The 24,404-nt window shown below is 38.6% G+C and overlaps 1 protein-coding gene across 1 annotated transcript in view; it reads right to left on the bottom strand.

The window, feature by feature from the left end:
* Nucleotides 1-2,017: 2,017 nt before the first annotated feature.
* Nucleotides 2,018-24,404, bottom strand: part of LOC135255754 (protein FAM83H-like) — a 36,248-nt gene continuing 13,861 nt past the window's right edge. Inside the window, exons 3-6 of the mRNA XM_064337324.1 lie at nt 22,930-23,094; nt 15,607-15,731; nt 5,922-10,170; nt 2,018-5,127 (exon numbers count right to left, since the gene is read on the bottom strand). Of these exons, the coding sequence (XP_064193394.1) occupies nt 5,116-5,127; nt 5,922-10,170; nt 15,607-15,731; nt 22,930-23,094 (4,551 nt within the window). The 3' untranslated portion in view covers nt 2,018-5,115. The remainder of the gene's footprint in view (nt 5,128-5,921; nt 10,171-15,606; nt 15,732-22,929; nt 23,095-24,404) is intronic.

Here is a 24,404-nt window from a genome sequence, read left to right as displayed (position 1 = left end):
AATCATGTCTAGTAATAATGGTTACAAGTGGGAAATCTTGGGAGAGATTTAACCTCATTCATATAGTTACAGTCTTATAGTTATAAGTTCATCAAGCATGGCAGGCACACCAAGGAGATCAGCCTTGTCAGATAAAAGAATGTATGAACTACAGAAGCCTGGAACTTGATTAGCACAAATAATAGTGCTGCTGCCTGGTTCTGTGAATTCTGCATGCAAGTAATTCTGTTTATTGCCAAAGTAGATCTTGTCCCACTGTCCCAATGCATGAGTTTGTATAATGCAAAGCAATAAAGGATTTTGCTTTTCTCATGGTGACAATATTGAGCATACATATTTTCTTTAGTGTGGTAGGCATTCATAGAATGGTTCTTCATGTCAAATGTGGCCCGTTCTTGTGACACAATATTGTGACAAGTTAAGAAATAAGAATCCGCCAATTGATGAGGCTAATAGAAGTTTTAAGAGTAATAATAATCCAAAATGCAGTGTAGGGTGATTTACAGAAGTGTGCCTCTTATCAGACGCCCAAATAAAAAGTTTATTGTGCTGACAGGGAGTCACCAGGGTGTGATAAAGAGACAGTTCTCAAGTTGCAAAATATACTATTAGATCAGCATTATGTAAAACGTTGGTGCTCCATAAGAGCGTAATCATGTTTTATATTATTGGAATGCCGATGTCATGGGAAACAAGTTGGTGTTTCAGAAACAAAGGTTAACCCAGTGTGATATCCTTACGGAGTGCAAGCAGCATCACTGATGTACTATTTTGTCATGATTGTGTCTTTATTTGATGACTTGGGGTTTTTCCTGGTATATAAGGAAAAAAGTCAAATGGTTTGGGGAGACTCATCAACACGGTCTCCTGTACATACACATTTTGCACCATTGTACACTGACATTAACATACTGTACAATAAACCTCATTCATTTTAAACATGGCATTCCTATTTGACACTTACCAATGCACACCAAGCAGTTTTAAGGCCCTAACATACCCATAGAACTCAGGATATCTTCACCCCATAGTCACTCGTGTATACAGTACACTACACAAGCCAGAGGCATGCCCACATCTACAAGATCGATAGTGATCCGTATAGAGCGATTTTTCTGACAGTAAAGTCGCTCTATACGATAAGTCTCCTGTTTCTATGCAGAACTGTTGAAGGAATTGGTCATTGCAGTAGCTTTGTAATGTCTGCAAAGTAACTGATTTGATTCAAATTTTTCAAATATTTTTGAAAATGTGGGCCACTGTTTGATTACAACCTTACACATTTGGAGTCTTCTTGATATAGCTGTATGTATATATGTATGTGTGTGTGTTTATATATATGATAGCTGTAATATTACACCATATTACATTGCTGATTCACTTCAAATGTGATCAAAGGCTCAAACACTCTGTAACTGTACCAATTTCATATGAATCACTCAAGTGATTTAGCCAGGAAAAGTAACAATAATTCAAAATACTAGTATCCCATACGGCACAGGTTTCAAACTCCAGTCCTGAAGGGCTGCAGTGTCTGCTGGTTTTCAGGGTGTTCTTGGCACAAGGGGCTCATTTCAGTCAGTTATTGGCTAAAGAATCCACACACACCTTGTTCCTAAGGCCTTAATTGGCAGCTGAAAGGAAACCACAGACACTGCAGCCCCCTGGGAATATAGTTTGATACCCCCGCCATAGGACTTACAATAGAACAGAAATTCAGTGAAATCTCTTTTAAAACAAAAAAACAAAAACCAAATATTCACATTCACTTGAGTGATCAAGTTAGTATGAAAATATATTTGAATTTGATTTAGTACAGAATTACAATACTGTTTATTAAAAAAATAATAAAAATAAATAAAAAATGTACGTCCAAAAGTGCCATTCAGTGTCACCAAAACTAGTTTTGAAATTATTTTTTGGGTACAGCACAACCTCTGGAGGCATAACATGTATAAACCATGAAGCATGCTGGAGGGGGAACCATGGTTTGGGGCAGCCAAAAGATTCACAAACATTTTCTTGCAACTGTATAATTTCTTTATCATATTGCAGTGTACAGAAACAGTTACATACAGTACAGTATATACTCTCACAAAAATCATGCCAGAGAAATTAAATGGTGCTTGAGTTGTTCTTTGGCCAATTACACAATATTACCTGCACATGTACAGTACAGGGTATTATAATGCAGGCCACCTGTGTTTAAAAAAAAAAAAAAAAACAGGAGGAGTACAATTCTGTCTGTATATGTGCATTTATGGAACAAAAAATCAAAAAATAAACTTTTTTTTCAATTTCTACCTACAATAACACAAATAGATGAGTTTTACTTCATGAGTTTTTTATAATCTTAGACACGGCTTTCCTAAAACTAGCCTCCTTTGGCTTTAATTACAATTAAGCATCTTATTGGAAGTCCATCCATTCATATGGGGTCGGAGGGAGGTGGAGGGGAAGTTAAATTGACTGAAATCCTATGTACCTAAAGTTTCTTAAAAGTTTCTTAATACCATTGGCTTGTAGTCTCAGTAAAACAGGCACTAAAGCTGCAAGAAATATGGCAAAGAAGGCATTAGGCTAACATAAAAAACTTAAGATAGATAAGGTTTCACTCAATTTAATTACCCCTGAACCTCCCACTTTGCAAAATGATTGGATACACTTCCAATAATTAATTGTAATTAAAGCCAAAGGATGCTATTTCGAGTAAAGTCTAAGATTACTTTTATGTAGCTCATCTTTTTGTGTTATTGTAGGCAGGAATTGCTAAAAAACATGAACTAACTTTATTATTCAATGAATGTGCATATATTAACTGAATTCTCTCCCTACAGTTATTTTTTAAAAAACTACAGGTGGCCTAATATTTTTTTTTGTTTTGTTTTGCCTGTACTGTATGTGCTTTTCCTTTTGGATAAAAATATGGGACACAAAATTTAAATGTCACCTTATTGACCCATATGTATAATATTGCTTTATTTAATTTATGCTGTTCTTACGCAAATACAGTCACACAGTAATTAGTAGTCTTGCATTTTCAGTTAATTTGCTTTTTCTGGGATCTACCCTACAAAGCTGTTCATGTGCAAACAAAATGACAGATACATCAACATGGCTTGTACAAACAATAACAACTGGGAGATTAAGTGTAACCACGCATTCATTTTTATGATTAATAGAACCAAAGTGGTTACGTTCCCACTATCACCACACATTTTTAACAAATGTCCTGTGAGATAACATACATGAATTTGTGGTATCTTGAGCCTTCTCTTCTGAATATCTGACACATATTTTACAGGCAAAACACCCCCAAGAAAAGTTAATATCAATGACCACTCACATTTCATGAAAAGATAGTGTTTATCTAGCAAAATTCATGTACATTGCTACCATTGTCACAAATAAAATGTACTAAGTAGACAGTGGCAGTATTCTGTTACACTCACATCTAAGACCAATTTACATTTAAAAAAATCTCTTTTTCTGTCTCTCAATCTGTCTCACTCTCTATCACACACAGACACATGCTGCAACACTTTTTCTAAACTACAAGGATTAAAATCGTAATTGGATCACAAATAACTGTTCTCTGATGCCAAATAACTTTTGCACTTTTACAGTAAATGTGACTCGTGCAATTATCAAATGGTGCAATTACAATCACCACCAAAAATTATCAAATATTATTATAATGTGTAAATTCTCCTTAACAGAAGTGTACAATTATTTTATTTAAAGTAATTTGTGCATCTAGAACTACATGGCTATTAATGGTTGTGTGCAATTTAAGTTGACAACATGATTAAGACTGATAGGTCTCCATTTTGATGACCCAGAAAGCTAAGTACTAAGTAGGTGGAGCGGAGAGCAAAATAATTTATGGTCCAGACAGGTGGTGCTCGGGGTTTGAACAATCCACCATTAGAAACCTGGTTTAGTGTCTTGTGTTTGTCAGTAATACCAAAAGTCCTTGATAGGGGCCAACCATGCACGAGACACCACTACTGTAACAATATTATACATAACTTCATTATAGCAGAATAAAAATCATGATGCATTTGTTCTATAACCTTATGTTGTCTCTGCCCATATGAATGCTTTATCAGTAAAATACCATTCCAAATAAGAGCACACAAACAACAATGAATGATTGTTAATCATGATCATAATAATGATCAATCAAAGTTGTAAATCTTCACATAAATGGCACCTTTTGTGCGAGTTAACATAAGTGTATTTTCTCGCAGTAGACCGCAAACTCCCAAATGTCCCTATACCAGCCACTGTAGAGGCAGCAGGTCATCAGAAACATATGTGAATGTCTAAAATATTCTTCACTGCACACCAAAACTGTCACAATAACTAAAAAACTTTTTTTTTTTTTTTAACTACAGAAAGCGAACAATTCCCCTCGATGAGATATGATGAGAAAAATATTTGTAGGACTAAAATAAAGTTAAAAGCACACACAAGGACAAGGCTGTAGGGTGTACCATTTACATAAAAATGATCAATATTGCTATGATCCTAATACTGTTATATATATATATATATATATATCACTGTATAACAGTATAAACTAAATTCTGCATAGATTTAAAAGAAGAAAAAAAACACAGAACAATCTAACTGCAATGAGTAATTGTTTAGCTAAAGACTTTCAGTTTGATGCTAACGGAATTATGGACAATCAACTATAATATTGATAGATTAATATATGCTAGCATACACTCTGCACACATAGCTAATGCTGGCATAGGCTTGAAAGGCCCATACTGGCTAAACCTGCATTGTGATTTCCCCTCTGTGGCGATATGAACCTAAAAAATGCAAGCAGCAGGACAGACATGCAGTGTTCAATGAAGCTAGAGTGCCAGAGTGTAATCCATAAAGTGAATATGCAGACACATCAGGCACACATTTGACTTATTTACCTAATAGTGTAAGAGCTCTGTTAAGCTACTGTACAGCAGACACAGATGTTTTAAGGTCCAAGGCTGTAGCTGCGTCATGGTGTTGGACCTTTCTTCCGACTTTGAAACATCACTGAGTACGTCAACGGTGTGGTTCCTCTTCCTAATGATCTCCTCCCCTGTTTGTGATCCGTGGTCATGATCCCATCTGTGACACAGCCAAGTGACAGGTAAAGGCATGTTGTACACAGCAGAGTTACAGGGAAATACATTTAATTATATGAAAGCTATGGCATGCTTTCCTCTTTTCTAACTTTTTTCATTCATTTCATTGTTTTTGTAAGCAGACGTTAATGTAGACTATTCTGGTATTCTTTAGTTAAATCAGAAAAGGCAAATAAACTGTCACACGATTTGTTGTTATTACTTGAAGTTACATTTTCATCCTTAATACTTCCATCCTTAACCGTGTTGTGAATTTAGTAAAAGGACCAAGATCCTTCTGCTGTCATTATTTGGCAGACTCAATGAAAGGACCAATCATGTTGTACCAGATGTCAGTCCAGAATGATAAAAACATGCTAATTTGTCCAACAACACACACAGTCCGTAAAGATTCCAGCCCTCAGGTGTTCTATAGACAGATGTTCTGCACGTGACGAAACATGCTAGCAACAAGGCTTCATGACAATACTAAGGCTGTTGACTCATTAGGCAGCAGTGACATTACAGACATGCTAGTAGAGTTATTATAGGAAGCAGTAAATTGCCTGTATTTAAACTGCATTTTGTCTTTTTCATCATTTCCACTATTTTCCTTCATCCTATCACCCAGAATATGGGAATCTGTGAAATAAATAAAAATGACTGGATTTTATTTCACTTAATTAAGTCTCAATATTATTAATACTCAAAATTTTACTTATTAAGCCCAGTTTAGGCATGCATTTTCCCACAGTTCTTTCCACCAATGGGCCCAGCACCACACAATCAATCAAATACCTCAAAGCGACTGTAGATTTTCTTCTCTTTGCGCATTTTCTCAATCTTCTTCAAAAGGTTTTCCCTCTCTTGTGGGTCAACCGGAGTATGCCGAAACTTGGTTCCACCCTGTTGGGGTTTAGAAGGTCTGCCTTCTATATTCGCGCTTCTTTCGTCCTTACCCATTTTGGCATCGTCAGTGCTCCCTTCATCTTTCTTAGTCAGATCAACCCTGTTTTGGCTGTTGGCTGAGATCTGCTCTAAGATAACCTTGGTGTCATCTCTAAGGTTGCAGCTATAAATCACACTGTTGGTGGATGTTTGGTAAAGAGATTGGCCGGCTTTGTTAGTAGCTGATGATTGTGGCCTATGGTCAGCTTTCTCTTCTTTGCTCTTGGTTACCACCAATTCTGTGGCTTGCTTTGCTTCGGTGTGGCTTTGTGATTCCAAGCAAGGTGCCTTCTCGCACACTTCTGGAAGAGGACGTACAGTCTCGGAAACTGTCTTATCTTCTGCTACCACTTCTGCCAATTTCTCATTGCCTAGTGTTCCTATGACACCCCTAGGGTTCTGGGTGTGCATCTCCATAGCCTTGACATCCTGCTTGACCTCTGAATTACTGCCTGTTAAACTGAGGTTTGAGTTAGAGTCAGGTTTGTTTTTCAGTGGCTTTCCTGGATCAGTTAGAGCCATGCTAGTGGTACTATGTATTTTAATATCATGCTTCTCTGTGTCAGTGGCATCTCTGTGTATGTTCTTGTCCTCTGGCATGTGTGAAATGGGGTCCACTGGTGTGACGGAGGTCAGTGGCTTGTCAATGAGAGTTTCTATTTGACTCTGTGGGGCTTCCTGAGAGGCAGGTTCTTTCTCAATTACTGAGATGTCTGTCATTTTCATATTAGTGTCTGTTAGATTTAGAGTGATATCTGCTGTTTTCAGGCTACTGTCAGTTATATTCTCTGAGGGATCTAGGGCTCTGGCCACAGACAACTTAGAAGTCTCTGAAGCCATTTCTGCATGTTTAGTTTCTTCTTTTGGTAGATAATCCTTTGGCGATTTCCCACTCGTTGATTCTTTTGATTTTTGGTCTGTGGCTTCATGTGACACTGTACCATTGTCACTGCTCAAATTAAATGGTTTGTTTTGCAGTGACTTTCTTGGATCGGTTAAGGTTTTGCTGGTGGCACTATGTCCACTAGCATTTTTAATCTCATGCTTCTCTGTGTCAGAGGCATTTTGGTGTATTTTCATGTCACAAGAAATGTTCAGGCTTTGAGAATCTTTAGGTGGTTTTGAAATGTCTTTTTCAAACAACTTTGGTGACCTATTAGTAGCCACTGGGACATCAGCAGACGGTTGGGAGTTCTTATATTGGAGATCAGGTCTTGCTGGATGTATGACTGCTGAAGTTTGGTTTTCCAACTGTGGCGCTACTGAGATCTCTGGCTTTTTTGAAATGGGTTCTGCTGATGTGGTGGAGATGGATGGTTCATTAATAAGAGTTTTTGTTGGATTTTGTGTGGCTTCCTGAACTGCTGGTTCTTTCCTCATTGCTGAGATGTCTGTCATTTTATTAGTGTCAGCTAGATTTTCTGATATGCTTGGCATTTTGAGGGTAGTGCCAGTTACATTCTCTGGGAGATCTGGGCCTCCAATAACAGATTCCTTAGACAACTTTGCAGCTTTTCTTTCGGCAGCTAATTGTTTAAAATATAAGAATCTCATCTCTGGATCATCCATATTTATAAATGATGGTGTGACTGGTAAAGGTTCTGTTGGAGCTGTAATGATTTTTGGTTTTCCCTTAGGTGAAAGCTTAAGCTGTTCCAGTTCTGCAAGCTTTGATTTGTCCTTTGGTAGAGGATCCTTAGGTGATTGCTCACTGGATTCCTCAGTTGATTCTTCAGATTTTTGGTTTGTGGCTTCATGTACCACTGTCACATTGCGACTGCTCGAATTAAATGTATTGCTTTGCAGGGACTTCACTGGATCAGTTAGGGGCATGTTGGTGGCAATGTGGCTGCTGATCTTTTCAATCTCATGCTTCTCTGTGTGAGTTTCTGTTGGATTCTGTGTGGTTTCCTGAGCTGCAGGTACTTTCCCAATCACTGAGCTGTCTTTCATTTTCATATTAGTGTTAGCCAGACTTTGTGATATGTCTGGCGTTTTGAGGCTAGTGTCAGTTACATTCTCTGGGAGATCTGGGCCTGCAACAGCAGATTCCTTAGACAACTTTGCAGCTTTTCTTTCGGCAGCTAATCGTTTAAAATATAAGAACCTCATCTCTGGATCGTCCATATTTATAAATGATGGTATGATTGGTAAAGGTTCTGTTGGAGCTGTGATGATAGGTTTTTCGGCTTGTGGAAGCTTACATTGTGCCATTTCTGCCAGCTTTTCCTTTGGTAGAGGATTGTCTGGTGCTTTCACACTGGACTCTTCAGTTGATTCTTCTGATTTTTGGTTGGTGGCTTCATGTACCGCTGTCCTATTGTCACTGCTCCAGTTAAGTGGTTTGGTTTGCATTGACTTCACTGGATCGGTTAGCCCCATGCTGGATGCATCATGTCTACTGGCCTTTTCAATCTCATGCTTATCTGTGTTTGTGCCACATTTGTACAGCTCCTTGTCACAAGCCATGTTTTGGTCATCTTTAGGTTCTGCTATTTCTGCAAGCTTAGGTTCCTTATTAGGATCCTTTATTACGTTCTCACTTGATAATTCTTCTTTCAACATTTGGTTTTTGTTTTCATTTACAGCTGTCTTTCTGTGACTGCTCCAGTCAAACTGTTTTCTTGTTGCAGACAGATTTTTGTCCAAAATCTGGGCAACAACAGAGGATTTTTTAAAGTGGTCATTATCCTCTTCACTACGGTTTTCCTTACACTCAAGCCCAGAGGCAGTTATCATCGTTGAACTATTTTGTTCCAAGTTGCATGAGCTGAAGATCAGCGAAGACCTTAATCGAGAGCTTCTTTGAAGCAGAGGGTTGAATCTGCTGCGGAATGACTCTTGCTTGGTTATACTGATCTCTCTGGGCTCCCTTACTTCCATCTCCCCTGCTTTGTCATCTTTTGTGGCAGTGGATGACTCAGAAGCCTCTGGCATCACTTTGGAGTCTGTTGCCATGGCAGCGTGTTTTCCAGATGGATGCTTTTGTTCCTCAGGCTGGTTTGACCAGCTATATTGTTGTATCAGTTCTTGTTTGCTTGTGCTAATCCTTGGGAACTCTTCAGTATTAAACTTGACAACTGATGGTTCTGGAGTACACAACTTTGCCTCTGAAAATCTGGGTAGCTCATCAAAGGCATCTGGCCCCAGTGGTTCTGTCAGGGCTTCTTCATCATCTTCCAAGGTAGAGAGGAATGAGTTTATCCTCCATTTCCGCAACCCCTGCTTTGTACCAGGATCTTGTGGCTGCCGATTATGGGAGGCCTCAGTCATTACAGCACTCAAGTCAGGTTGATGCAGGGGAGTGGGGGAAGCCTGGCAGATATATGGCTGGCTCATACTCTGTGGATTATTGTCATGATTTGCCGAGTCATGAATAATGTCCTTGGAGGGACTGGAACATAAGTAATCAGCTCTGTGGCTGTAGGCACCAGGTGGTTCCATCTCTAGTGGATATCCACTGTCAAAATATTGGTCTGTCCGATTATATCCTTGGCTCTTGATATTGTAATTTATACCATGCCCTGAGCCTGACCCAACTTCATGGTAGTAATGCTGCTCCTTGTAAAGATGTGTACTCTCTTCCAGGTTGTTCATTACTCGATGCCTTGACGACTGTTGAGAAGACCCATAGCTGTCATGGCTGCCCTCGGCATAGCTGTGCCTTTTGAGGGCCATCTCCATTTTCTTGGAGGTCATCATAGACCTGCCCTGTTCCATGAAAGACTGCTCCATTCTTAAATGCTTGGAGGGGTGTACATTGCTGTACATCTGCATTTGGGAAGCCTCTAGTGGGCTGCAGAAGGGTTCACCCCTTCTGAATGGGAGCATGTTATACTCTATATCCATTTTGTCACCAAAGGGCTGCCTCAAGTTTGAAGCATAGCAAGAGCTTTGCATAGGTAGATGGTCCCTGAATGACTGAGTCATATGGCTGCTGTAGCCACTTTCTCCTGGCAATGGAACTAGGGCACTTTCAGTGACAAGGGCCTGGGACTGGGCATACAGGATTCGGAACTCCTCATCATATGTAGTCACCAGCTCCCCAAGGAACAGGTGTGCAATGCAACGATGGATCTTCTCAAAAGACCACATGAAACTGCAGACACAAAGAAGGGGACAGGGAGAAGGTGAAAATTGTCAGACGTTTAAAAATGTCAATAGTCATGAGGAAAGGAAGCACATGATAAACAATTATACCCAACAAAAGAAAAGTTATGCATATTTTCCAAAATAGGACTGAGCGATGGTGACACCAATTAGTGCCCCCACCTCTCTGGACCATAATGGGATCATCAAAATCATGGCTAGTTACTAGCTTGGAAACACTTACTCCAAAATGTTTTTAGTTCCTTGATACATGTAGCTGTCTAGGTAGCTAGTAAGCTTCCGAGTTAACTGGGTGAAAATAAATTAAATTATCTAGCTACTTACAAGGAAAAAGTAAGAAGGAAGAAGTAAGTACAAGTACAAATACAACAAGCTTATAATTTTTGAAAACTGTCAGCCAACACAGGACAAGTCATTCTATCATTCTTAAAAGTACTGGCCTATTTTTCCAAATATATTTATGTTAGTACGCTATTATTGTTTGCATACTACCATTTAAGATAAGTTCAGTGTGAACGTTGTAACTTTTCAAGTTCTTCACAAATTGGCTTAACTTTTTCAGTTTTACTACTTCTCTGGAAAACATTCATTGTGAAGTGCTATGACATAACCTGTTGGAAGGTTGGTTGTATATGCTATACAAAATAAAATATTTTTTTGACTGAACTGAAAAGATGAGAAAAATGACAAGATGACACATGACACCTATGCAAAACACAGATTTTAAGTGCCAATATTATCACATAAGTTGTCCATTTAACAAGCACCCCCTTCCTGCAGTCTCATCTGCAACTATACTCCCCAAGCATGACTCACTGCACAATAGTGAATATCTGGTTGTCCATAAAAATATTCTTTCACCACCAAAAATGTTTCTTTTATCATAGCAACAAGCTAAAGCGAATAATTGAAATAAACCAATAGAAAGTGGGGGTAGGCATTTACATCAGCCACACACCAAACCCCACTTGCAGTTTACGCCATTATCACTCTCTCAGTTCATGCTGGCTTGATTGACAAATCTTTTCCAAGAGAGGACAGTATGAGCTCTCCAACAGTGTATAACAAGTCTAATTTTAAATTTATAACAAGATTGAGAGCCCTGCCCAACAGCTTGAATTGTTGCTTCAGGACAATATTGCGCTGCCAACCATTACACAGTAATAGACAAGCACTCATTGAACTCATTGTAACAGTTTTTTCCTTCAGTTTTTGAAATGTTTTACTACTTCGCTAACTCAGCATGGCTAAAGCAAAAAAAAAAAAAAAACTCTTGCTAACCTGAATTTGAAGAGTGAGTCAAAAGAGGAGGAACACGGGTAAAGATTAGTCAGGATACATATAAACATGCCAAAGATGTATGCATTACAGCTTGTACCGTTTCAATTATTTACATTGCGTCATATTTTTTATATTGTTATATTCGCATTGGTCATAACAGACACACATTAGCCTTTGATAATAATGCAATAAACATACACGAGACAACGATAACATATTTAGGTAAATGTACCACAGGTAAGTGTCAGAATGTTTTTGCATTATTTTTCAATGTGATATCAATATTTCATCTTAAATCATAAGGGGTAAATTGATATGGAATGCATTTTATTCATTTTTGAGGTTTTGGATAGATTTTTGGATTTTTTCTAGATATCATAGACCTCTATATTGATGAAAAGATAGTAATTCTCACTTGAACATGATGCAAAAGTGAGTTTCATGATTCAAAAAACTTCTGTAGTGAAATGTATGATTATTAGGGGTGCACCAATCATTTTTATGGCCGATTTCGGCAGCCAATTTCTTAAAAGCCGAATCAGCCGATTCCTATTTTTAAAGCTTATTTATTTATTTATTTATTTATTTAAGCAACAGGTAACAAAGAAAACATAAGATTGTTTATTTGCTCTATATGTTACCAATACATTGAGATACTTTCATTATTACTATTATAAATATTATTGACAGCATTATTGTTATATTCATAGCCACACAGTGAAGGAGCTCTGATTCAATGTGGATGAATCTTTTCTCAACTGCTTCCAGAAGAATGTGTTTTGACGCTTTCACACCATGATCTGTGACGGCGCTTTATCGGAGGTTTCAGGGCAACAATGGACGGAATATCATCTGCCGCAGTTGAAAATCCAAATCTTGAACATGTTGCACTAGCTTCATCAGATGATTATGAGGATGTTGTCGAGCCTCTTCACTTTGATGGCCAACTGTATTTATATAGAACAGAGGTGCGTTCAAGTTCAGCGAACAGAGGCGAATGTTCGTGGCGAACATGTTTTCTTTGATCAGTTCAATTTGAACGGCTTTTCACGAACATTCCAAATTGTTTGCATTAAACATAACCAGGCATGGCGACAAGAGCGCTTGTACTCACAGCCGCTTATGATAAAATGATAAAAAAAACAATAGCTAGCTAGCGAACAATAATAACATTGGCCAGCGTTAGCAATAACATTATTGAAAAAACTGTTCACACTTAACGGCATATTCAATTGAAATACCCATCTGGGAACATTTCCCTCAGTCCAGCGTCCATTTTTGTTTGCTGCAAACTACCGTTTCAGACCATTCGCTTATGCTTGCAAACGTTTGTGGCGAACACAAAGATAATGGGAAAAAGTTTGAAATAGTTTGCAAACATTTGCCTTGTTCGCTGAACTTGAACGCACCTCAGCGTCACTACGGTTGGTGGGTTGGGGGGGGGGGGTGCTGGTGGGTCTGGCTGCAAGAAATTGTGTGTCATGCATTCAAACGCCAAAGCGTTTCTCATCACATTAATACCGCTAATGGTGTCACCCCCTGAGTGACACCTTTGTAGAACAGTGTAACGTACGGTAAATTCTGAAAGTTCAGATAGAATTATTTTTAATTGCAACAAAAAAAAAAAAACTTGACAATGAAACCGTGGTGTAAAATACTTTTGATGAAATATATTCCGGAAAAAAAGACCCAGGTTACAAAAAAAATACTTTTAATGTCCACTTAATACACTTGTATACTATTCACACACTATTGTTTTCAGATATCTGACATTTTGGGAAAGATAATATCAATAATAATAGTATTTTCCAAGAAATTACAAAAAATTGTTGACAACGTTTCGTTAGGTACAGTGCCTTTTACTTCTACCGCAGAGTGAATGCGTAAGTGAATGCGATGATAAGAACATTTTCGGTTACGCTGACCTATAAAACGCTATTCCAAAAGCAAAATTACACGTTATACATCGTTAGAAAGCTAATGCTCTCACCTACTGAATAAAAGAATTGTCAATCAAGCCAGACTGTACTAAAAAGGGCGACAACGCCATAACCAACGTGTGGTATTATGCACAGCTATTTTGGAAGGTACCCAGGCATCACAAATGCCTGTATATTTCACAAATGGATTGTCCAAGACAATATATGACTGCTCAGTCTCAAAAGGGACATCTCTATGCATAAAACCAATGGTAAGGTTGTATATTTATCAGATATTGACTGTAGAATGACATGGTATCAATTTTTTAAAACTTTGTCTCGTTTATTTAGTTATTCAGTGTGGCTTCTTCTTGTTGTTTCGCACTTTAATATGACACTGTTGGCGCGCGAATGAGTACATATTTCTGCTTAGGCAGAGGACGTCAGTTGACTAGGCGGTCCTTCAATGTGGCCCAGGACGCATTTGTGTTCACACTGCTAAAAGAATGTGGCCATATGCGACCCAGACCACCTACGAATGTGGTCTGAGTGATCGGATCTCAATGCGTCCTCAATGCGTCTTGGGTGCGTTCACACCTGTAGTTAGCGCTGTCCACTTGTGATCGGACCATCTAAGACACATTTTAATGCCAGGTGTGAACAGGGCCAAAGTTCCTGCCATTCCTTAAAAGCAAATGACATGGTGTCAGCAAAGGAATGTTGAAAGCAGCAGCCTACAGACATGAAGGTGGCTTATGACAACCCAGCTCAATCTAAACAATTTCAAGCATGGTAATAAATGCCTTTAGTAATAAATGCCTTTTTCAATGTGCTAAGGAAAAAAACACGTATTTGCCCTTGTATTATTCTCATATGCCACTTTTTTGGAACTAGCAGATATTATATGGCCTCGATATGCATTCATAAAATATATATATAAATGCTTTTTAGAATTAAAATGTGTGGCTCATTAATGTTTAATGCCCACTTTTTTGCAAGAATCACATGATTTATGAAGTAGCACAGGATTTCCACAACTTAAGAAAATATATTTTCCAAAATCACTGGTGAACTTCTAGACAGAAAATTTTATCTATACATTTCTCTTTGCATCTCTGAATAGGATATTTAGGTTCAGATACACCACTTGTTTCGAATTTACAGACAGAATTGGAAAATTGAGTTTTAGATGAGTGCCTGGTTTCAAAATGGACACATTTCTTTAAAATTAGTATCTTCCCATAAAAACGGCAGGGCTTAACATGGATTCAATTTTAGACATGTCCAGGCCTGCAGAGCAAAGCAAGAAAATGCCTACAGCCAAGGCTTGCCTTTAAGTGAGCACAAAAAAGGAGTAGGAAAGGTCAGAGTCAGGCATGACAGGACAGCTATATCTCCTATTGGAAAACTTGACACTTAATATTCTGCTCAACTTCGTTCAGGTTTCAAAATTTTGCCTCTGACCCACTCTACCTTATCACCCCTCACCCAGCGGACCTCCCACCGATCCCTTGCTCCACCTCTCTGTGCCTGACTCATTTGCCAAAAACCCACCTTTTACCAACCCCCCTCTAGGACCTGAAATGAAAACGACACTAGGAATAACCAGTCACTTAAGGATAAAGCTGATGAGAGTGCCCGAAACATCACACTAAAACAGTATTAAAGGATAGCTGCTGTTCAGAGTAAGCCTAATCAATAAGAGAGAAAGGTTATTTAGTCATCTGAGGTGGGGAGTACTGAAGGTGGGGCTGCTGGATGGCTCATTCAGTTAAGGCACCACATTTTGCTCGGACTGAATCCAGACCATGCCAATGCCAACTGTGGCTGGAAGCTCCAGAAGGCTACACCCAATTGGCAACTGTATCACCCAGGGAGGGTTCAGCTGCGGGAGGGTTCAGCTGGTTCATTCTATTGCTCGCCAGCACATCCCTGCTGTTTGAACGGGTGCCTGTGGACTGCATGGCAAAGCCACATATGACAGGTCTTTATTTGTTTGGCTGTGGTCTGCAGTGTGAAAAGAAACAAGCTGGTGACACCACGTTTTTCAGAGGAGAACCTCGGATGTCTTCATTCTCCTGATTGGGCAGTAGGGACTACTGATCATGGCTGTCGTTGCAAATAGAAAATCGGCCATTCCAAATTAGGGTAGGAATATTTGGCCATATACAGCACCACATTGAGATGCCGGTATTTTAAGTCCCAAAAAAAAGAGAACATTTTACCTGTAATTCCCACTGAGCACAGCCTTGCAGTCCACCAGCAGGAAGCGGTCCATCATCTGACCCTTGAAAGACTTTCCTGTCCGGCAGAAATAAGTGGTGCCCGACACAGTCCTGATTCGCATTAGCTGGGGCACAAATACACATTAACTGCAGCAGAAATATGCACATTAACTGCACATACAAAAACATTAAATAAACCACAAACACACACAGGAACAGCAATACCTACTGCACAAACATGCACACTAACTGCAAGAAACACATGCACACTAACCAGCACAAACATGCACACTAATAGCAATACTTACTGCACAAACATGTGAGTGTGAATAACCGTAATTTGACTGGAGCAAAGAGCGGGTTTTCATAAATGATGTAAAACAAAGAACACGGGGTTCGTATTGAGTATACTAAAAACGGTGTTCGGTCACGTTAGCCAGTGGTTCTTTTCTATAAGTTCATACGTTGTTTGGAATATACTGTCCACTTAATGCTGTTGATCTTTATCAAAAAAATTCTTCAAAGAAATAAACAAATGAACACAAAACAGCAAGTAAGACAACAGGAAGTAATTCCATTATTAGCTGTTGGTGTTGGCCTACAAAAATCACAGCCTTGTGAGCAAGGAGCGGAATTTCATTTCACTGAACTCTGCTCACATACTCTGGCACAAACAATAGCAGTGCAAAACACACTAACAGCAAAACAAAGAAAATATTAACTGCAGCACAAATATGTACATTACCTGCACACACAAAGAACATGAACTGCAACACAAACACAGCGCAAGCCAAATACACACATTAAAGGCATACTATTCAGGACTTTTTTTGCCTTGCTGTGGTCCAGTGTAACAATCAAGGAATTCTCCTCCATCTTCAACCTGGCCCACTCACCCCAAGTACCCTACATAAAGTAGCTAGCTGGACAGCTAGAGGTAATGTTAATACCTGAAATGTGAAATGAGCTACCATGAGCGAAAGAAACAAGGCAGATTTGATTATAGCTTAATTCCATTATGTTGTACGTATTGCTTAAAGTGACTGTAAAGGTAAATCAGTGAATGACTTCAGCTCTGAGCGGTTGGGTCCAGGTCTTTCAGGACATCATGGAAGACCTGACGTAATGGCCAATAAATGTATTAGTCTCATTACATATCTCCTCCCATAGTCTGAGGGAAATAAGAGTATTCTCTCCCTCTAAGACAGCCTCTTTGAGTTTGAGCAAAACACTCTCAGAAAATCATTGTCTGCATTATCAATACAGACAAAATATTCAATCTCCTTGCAGGTTCATTTGTTAAAATGAGTTAAAAGATGGTAAACAGCTCCAATAAAGACTTCTAAAATTAAATTTGGGTACTTTACCAACAACATTTCTTGTAAAATTGCACAGAAATAATTTTTATATATCTACAATTACAACAATATATCAGAATTAGCATATTATTACTAGCATTCATAAAGGCTAGCATGGTTGGGAGATTGTAAGAACAATATGTCTTATAATTTCTCTACATTCATAAAGACTAGCAATGTTCAGGAGATTGTAAGAACGATACATCTTCTAATTTCTCCACATTAATACACTTTAAACAACAGATAATTATTTTGTTAAATATAACACTCAACTTATTAATCATACTACTTACAGCCATATATCTCTCAAGGCCAAAGAAGATAGAAAAGCCCAGACATCTTATCTTAAAAATGAAACTATTTAATGGTCACAATGCGTCTTTTAATAAACTTAGCAACAATGAAACTACGTAATGTTCCTACAAAGTGTCTTTCGTACCCTAAGGCTATATACTAATTTAAGCTATATACTAGGCTAATATTTACCACAAGAGGGAGCCAGCTGCTCGTAAACAGTGTCAGTTAAACGAAGGTCAGTAATTTCAGCGCAGAAATATACATTCACATTGAAGGTTTATTTGTACCAAAGCATGTGCTGTAAATATTCTCAAATATTCGGAAGTTGGGTACAGATTGTTACTAACTGTTTACAGTTACGAGGTAGGCTACAGCAGGCTATATGTAGGGCCTCATATTTTGTGATTTGCAGATGAACTGCAGATAGTATCACAGAATGTGGGTTAAAAGGTGAAATTTACACTTAAACTAGGCGGTATACTTAGTAAGAAGTAGAACTTTCTGAGCAAAAAAGACGCAATGAGAACTGAAGAACAAAAACACGCGGTGTGTGTTCTCACGGTGCAGTGTGCGACGGCCTCCAGGGAGAACTTTTAGAAAATGTCTTTCTTGTCCTCCGACCTCCCCCTCTCAGCTATTAGTCCGAATATAACATGGTTGGTTACGTCACGGTTGAGAGTTCAGAGGGCAGACTTCACATGCTAATGTACGGAGAGTCAACGCCAATCTCTCTTCTGTAGAGATGGGATTTCTGTGAGTTCCCGCATGTTTGATGAATGGTGCTACTCGTTTCAGCAAGTCATCAAAATGCCTAGCATACATTTGGAAATAAGAGAAGCGGACCTCCTCGTCTAAACTCCGCATTTGCCGAACGTACACACAAAACTCTCCATTCTCCGTCCTACTCTGATTTAGCCTAGATGGCAAACGTACCATCTCCTTCGCCTTTTTTTCTTCTTTTGCATAGCTAGATGAACTAAAGCCACTTTAAAACTCCTCTCTCTGTCACATTTGTGCTTCTATCACCGCCGCCATTGTTGTTTTGTGTTGTGATCTCACGTAGCCCTTCTCTTTATACATTGTGGTGGAAATTCTCTAGATCTCCAAGTTCGGTGAGAAGAGTCAAACAGACTTTCACACAATATTCAGTTCAAACGTTTATTTGGCCAAATAGGAGAGTTCACACACAGGAAAAAAAAGGTTTCTGCATGAAGGCTCTCCGAACACTAGAGAGCCTTCTCTTTTATAAGCTTATAACACTTCATAGGCATGTCTTGCATAGTTCCCTTATTGCGTGAAGCAAACAACACATCTTTTATGGGAGGGGTGAGAGGTACATTTGTAATTTTCCGTTCACTCTTTCTTATTGCTGTGGCTAAGCATAATTTTTCTATCACAACATCCATGGCGTAGCCGCGAGTGGTCTGGGTGAGATTCCAGCCCCGGTTAATAGCTGCCTCGTAATTATTCACGCCCCAGCGGCGTGGAGTGACATTAAACGGTGCGGTGTTCTCACTGATTATACCGACAATGGTGTCCGTGGACATGTTCACCGGTGGTTCTCAATCTTGAAGTTCTTTCTTCTTACTGAGTATACCGCCAGCTTAAATTGGAATGCCAAAGAACTGAGTAATCTTTGTGTAAATTTTACAAATTGCACTTGGTGCTGGTGAGCATCAGGGATATGCGTTGTGTATGCGTTTGTTCAGCTACAGGTGTTTGTTTACTTGTGGGTGGACCACTTAGGAGATGTTCAGTGGGAAGGTGGGGTGGTGGGGTGTCTTGATCATGCCCATACAGTCCTGATGTTTTTATATGGCTCTTGCTTCCGCTGTAACTGATCCCAAACCACAGGCTCTGTAGCCACACCCACCCCTCCCCCAACAGAAAAAAGCACCACACCCACACATTTTCGGATTACAATTACACGTAAAGGAGCACAAATTCAGTGAATGTGCATAAGGACAGGGATTGCCAGTGCATCATAGATATGTCTTAGCATGGTTATTCTGTAATATTTTCAAGGTAAAAATCCTGCACAGTATGCCTTTAACACGCATAAACAACAAACTTGACAATACGCTGCATTCAGTCTGACAGTATAGACAATCAACAGACATAAAAACTAAACCAAGCATATGCTCTTTCTCCATCTGTAATATCTGAATTCCTGTCTACATACCCAAATTGCAGCTAAACCATTGACAATGTTTTTCAGAAATTAAACGAGCACTATTCCAACATAAGGCTGCCTATGTTTTCCTTCATTTGTTCAATATGAACCTAAATTCTCTTATTTTGTCTACCTGAAACTTCACATTAAATAGATACATTTGTACGCACCTAGGCATATACAATGCCCACCAAAAATGTGATATGGGTACAGTGAAATTGGTTATTTTTGCTAAATACTTAAGGTATCTGGATTTTAGATGAAAAGATAATATGGGACAAAGACTGTAAAAACAATCAGCTTTTATTTCATGGTAATTACATGCGTATATTTTACCATTTTATAGAAACTGATTTTTGTGTTGAGTCCCCCCCCATATAGACTATATAAAAAGGGTTTTGACTTCCGCACATGAAAATTGTGCACAACAAAACGTACATGCAGATCTTTCATATGTCGACTGACACTTCAAATAATGACCTTGGAAGTCCAAGAAGACTGCACAATAATACCGCAACTGACGGTGCACAGCATCAGTACTGGCACAAATAAATACATTACTCCTTTAAAAATTACATGCTCTTCCTAGTTTCAAACTAGGCCTATTATGTGCAAAGGACCAATAATCAGCACAAAAATACAAAATATCATCATGACATTATATGAGCTTCAGTACTTGCCTAGTGACAATATATATATATATATATATATATATATATATATATATATATATATATATATATATATATATATATATGCATATTCTTTCCTGTTTGCAGCACCTATAGTGACATTAATAATTTTAATACTGTAGAGAACTACTAGATCTACTACTATTATTTCTAAAAGTTATACTAGCATCTGTAAAGGTCATACTGCCTGACTAGCAATGGCATTCAAGTTACCATTTGTCATAGTCTGTTAAAATGGGTAATGTGCTTAAATGCAATTGGGCTCTGCTGAGCATTTAAACACATTGGGCCTCATTCATGACATTACAGGAATTTAGCAGACGCTCTTATCCAGAGCGACTTACACTTTTTTTTTTGTTTTACATCATTTACAAAACTCTTCTTAAATTCTTCTTACTTTCGTTCTTAATAAAAGAAAAACCAACACGAGATTCATGAAACATGCACAGACCTTTGATTTTGTACATATCCAGGGTGTGTCAGATGATGAAACCATATTGTTCATATATTTAATGTGTGCGCTGATTGTTCATGTTGACTGGCAAAGGGAAACACCCCAGCAATCCCACAACAGGCATGTCAACAATCGTGTGCAAACATTGTGTCCTCTGCTCTCCATAAACTTATCCGCACAGACTCTAAAGATGCGCTCTCTCCCCAGGCAAGGCACGATTTGACAAATAATCCAAAAGCGGCAAATATGCCATTTCTATTTCTAGGTTTGGCTGCACTTGTGGGTCTTTATCATTATCAATTATAATCATTTCTATTCTGGATATATTCCCAATACGGTTATTATTGTTAACTATAATGAAAATTATGTTTGAACACATTATCAGTAAACAGAAATAAAAATAAAAACAGGAAACTGAAACTGAAATCAATATTAAAAACTAAAAAATAAAAATAAAAAACTGGTGAAAAAGTTCATTCAGATAGGTTAGTTAAAGGTGCTATATCTAACTTTTTAAATAATAAAAACAGGCATCCAGAGAGCTGGCAAAAAAAATGCATTTGTAATTTCAAATATAGGCTATACTACGGTCCATTGTGTTGAAGCCTGTGTTTATGTTGTGTTTGTGTTTATATTCGTAGCCTCACAAAGATGCATTTGTCCCAAACATTACTAACATTACTATGGCATGAAATGGGGGGGGGGGGGGCTATTTATAAAAAGTTCTGTAATGTCTAACTAAAATGAACTAAAATGTATAGAAAGACCACTGTGGCATTTGGCACCAAAATCTCACACCAGCGTGACACCCCTGGGAGGGAGATGCGGCAGTGCTGGGGAATACCGTTGGTTGCCTCATGGAGAGAGAGCGAGTGCACCCAAAATAAAATAAGCGCCATCTTTACCCTTCCCTCACATGGATTCCAGGGCAAAAACAATTAACTAAAACAGCAAACTAAAATAACAAACAAAAAAGAAAGCAAAACAGAGCAGAAACTTTTCAGTTCCCTGCTTGTAGCTGGCCAGATTTTCACCTGACCAACTCCTCCCATTTTCAGTAGCAGTTCACTTTCTCAGTCTTGTGTTCAAATAAACAAAACTGGAATTAAATGCAACTCAAATAAAGAAACGTGCTCTCGGTGTGAGCTCCCGGTCTCGGCCCCAAACTGTGGAGAGCAGCACACCTTTAAGCACTTGGGCTGATTAGCTAACGCAGCCCAGGTGCATGTGCTCTCTCCACCAGCCGGCGCAGCTGAGACCAATCCGCCTCTCCGGCGGACCGAATGCCACAGCCACTTAAAAAAGTATATATATTTCTTTTTAAACCTCCTGTTGCCACCAAGCCTGATGCCCAGTGGAGTCAGGCTTCTCCTGCATTACAGCATTGATTCCTGCACCCACAGCGAGCTAATTTCATAAAGATTATTTATGCAAAACAATTCTCTTGAAATAAAGGACACAACTGCATCAATTTCAACAGCTGTATTTCTAAATTATAGAATTATAGCATTTTGTTATATATGCTAATGGAATATGCATCAAGGCATAACACAGGCACACCAAGGAAAGTGCTAAAATGTGCAAAACAAATCAAAACACAAAATGAAAAAAGTAGTTAAAGTGGTTCACCACACTCCTCTCTTCCCCTGCTCAATTCCACAGAGAATGCACGGCTTTGGTGGTTTGTGTGAACAGGGATTGGCAACAAATTGGTCACATTTCACGCAGTTGTCATGTAGTCATGTAGTTTATTTATAGTCTCAATTTCAGTGATAAACTGAAAATGTATTGGAGGCACTACCTTTGCAGAGGTATCTGTAACTACGCCATTTCTGTACAGTAACTACAATGCCCCCAATTATTCATCCAGACCCTAAACTCTTTATCAACTTTGCCACAAAATTGCAATGAATGAAATTTGTTTGTTTATTTGTGCAAAATAAGTTTCAATGGTGCTTGATCGATAAATTCATATCAAAGTATCGGTCATTCAGTTGCTGAATAGCATACCGGAGGATAGAGTGACACATTCACACCTGCATGAGTACAAACACCTGTTGCCTATTTTCTGGTGGAGAAAACTGCCTGTATTTCTTTATAGCATAGTATTGAACATTTACTGCACTATCCTACATTATACAATTTACTCCATGTTTCCTAGAACACAATGCAATATACTGCACCCTTTACCATTGTACAGACTATATACTGCACATTCTGCCACAGTAATTCAGCATACAGGACTTCAAACTAGAGTACAGACTGCAAGTACTGATACAACCTATGACTTGTTTCTGTGGTTAAATAGTTAAAAATGAATACATTTTATTAAAAATTGCAAAGACTCACAGGGATCTTCTCCAGATTGACTTTGCAGCTGGCGACCATAGCACTGAAGTAGTGTGCATTCAGCTCGTCCAACAGGATGTAAACGGCAACATTACGCATAGCAGCATCCAGGAGGTCCGCAAAGATGTCAACATCCGTGAACATGTCCATTACCACACCAATTACCTAGCACACAAATCAGCATAAACATGTAATCACCATATGAGGTACCTGATACACAGAATTTTACAGCATGGCCATATGATTGTTCACATTCACAAGGCCCTGCTTAATATGAAAGCAAATTGTATATAATCTGTCTGTTTTGTTATCTGAGAAACTGCACAAGGACAGCGATATCACTAAGTATATTTTACGTCTATGTCCAATTGTGATCACAATTCTGAGCCCATTTGTTTTCTGCAACATCCTGTCAATGTGGGAGGCTACTGATTAGTGTTGTTTTGTTGCTTTCTTCTTTTTTTTTTAAGCCAACTATCTGTTCTCCTTTTTTTCTTTTTAATTTTCTGTACACTACTCATCCAACAGTTTTTCAACCAGACCTTGGCCACAAGCTTCAGTGAGTATGGGATTGCATTCATTTTTTGTGTCAATAACTGGAATATGTTTTGAGATATTTACAATTTAGTATCAAAACATTTCACATTGATTAACATTGACGGAATGTTCAAAATCTGAACAACACACTTGCAGCTGACATCATAATCGGCCACTGCAGCTGCCACAGATACAGTCTCTTGCAAAGCATCTAACAGACTGGCAAGGTGAGTAATGTTAGCAACATCAATGCTAATTCAACCCAAACTAATATTAGTTTTCTGTTATAATTCTTTCCAGAAACCATTTGTATTTCAGAACTGCCTTTTTCAAGCCAACTTAAGTTAGTGCTTAAACTTTCCTTACTTTACCATAGTTTTTTGCAGACATATAAAATACATACAGTGCAGTCTGTAAGTCCTTGGACATTGACAAAGTTGTTTTTGTTTTGGCTCTGTACTGTAGCACATTGGATTTGAAATTAAACAATGAATATGAGATTAAAGTACAGTCAGGGATCTAAGTGTATTTACATCCATGTCCAGTGATCAATGTAGGAATTAATGCTCTTTTTATACAGTTCCCCCATTTTAGATGACCAAAAGCAATTGGGCAAATGAACAAAAACTTAAATAAAGTTGTCATTTATTACTTGGTTGCAAATCCTGTGCAATCTATGACTGCCTGAAGTATGCAGCCCATAAAGATCTCCAGAAACCAGGAATCTCTGCTCTGCAGCCATCATCAGGTCCTGTTTGTTTCAGGAATTTTTGCCTTCAGTCTCATCTTCATTCCTGCCGTCTGCCCCTAAAAATATCCTTGGTTGCTTTAGCAGTGTGTTTGGGGTCCTTATCCTGCTGCAAGGTAAAGCACCATCCACTGAGTTTGGAGGCACTTGGTTGGATTTGAGTAGATGTTTCTGTGCACTTGTGAATAAT

This window comes from Anguilla rostrata, chromosome 1, assembly GCF_018555375.3.
Source record: "Anguilla rostrata isolate EN2019 chromosome 1, ASM1855537v3, whole genome shotgun sequence".
NCBI lineage: Eukaryota > Metazoa > Chordata > Actinopteri > Anguilliformes > Anguillidae > Anguilla > Anguilla rostrata.
Note: the sequence above shows the minus strand (reverse complement) of the source record. Positions and strands in the feature narration are given on the sequence as shown.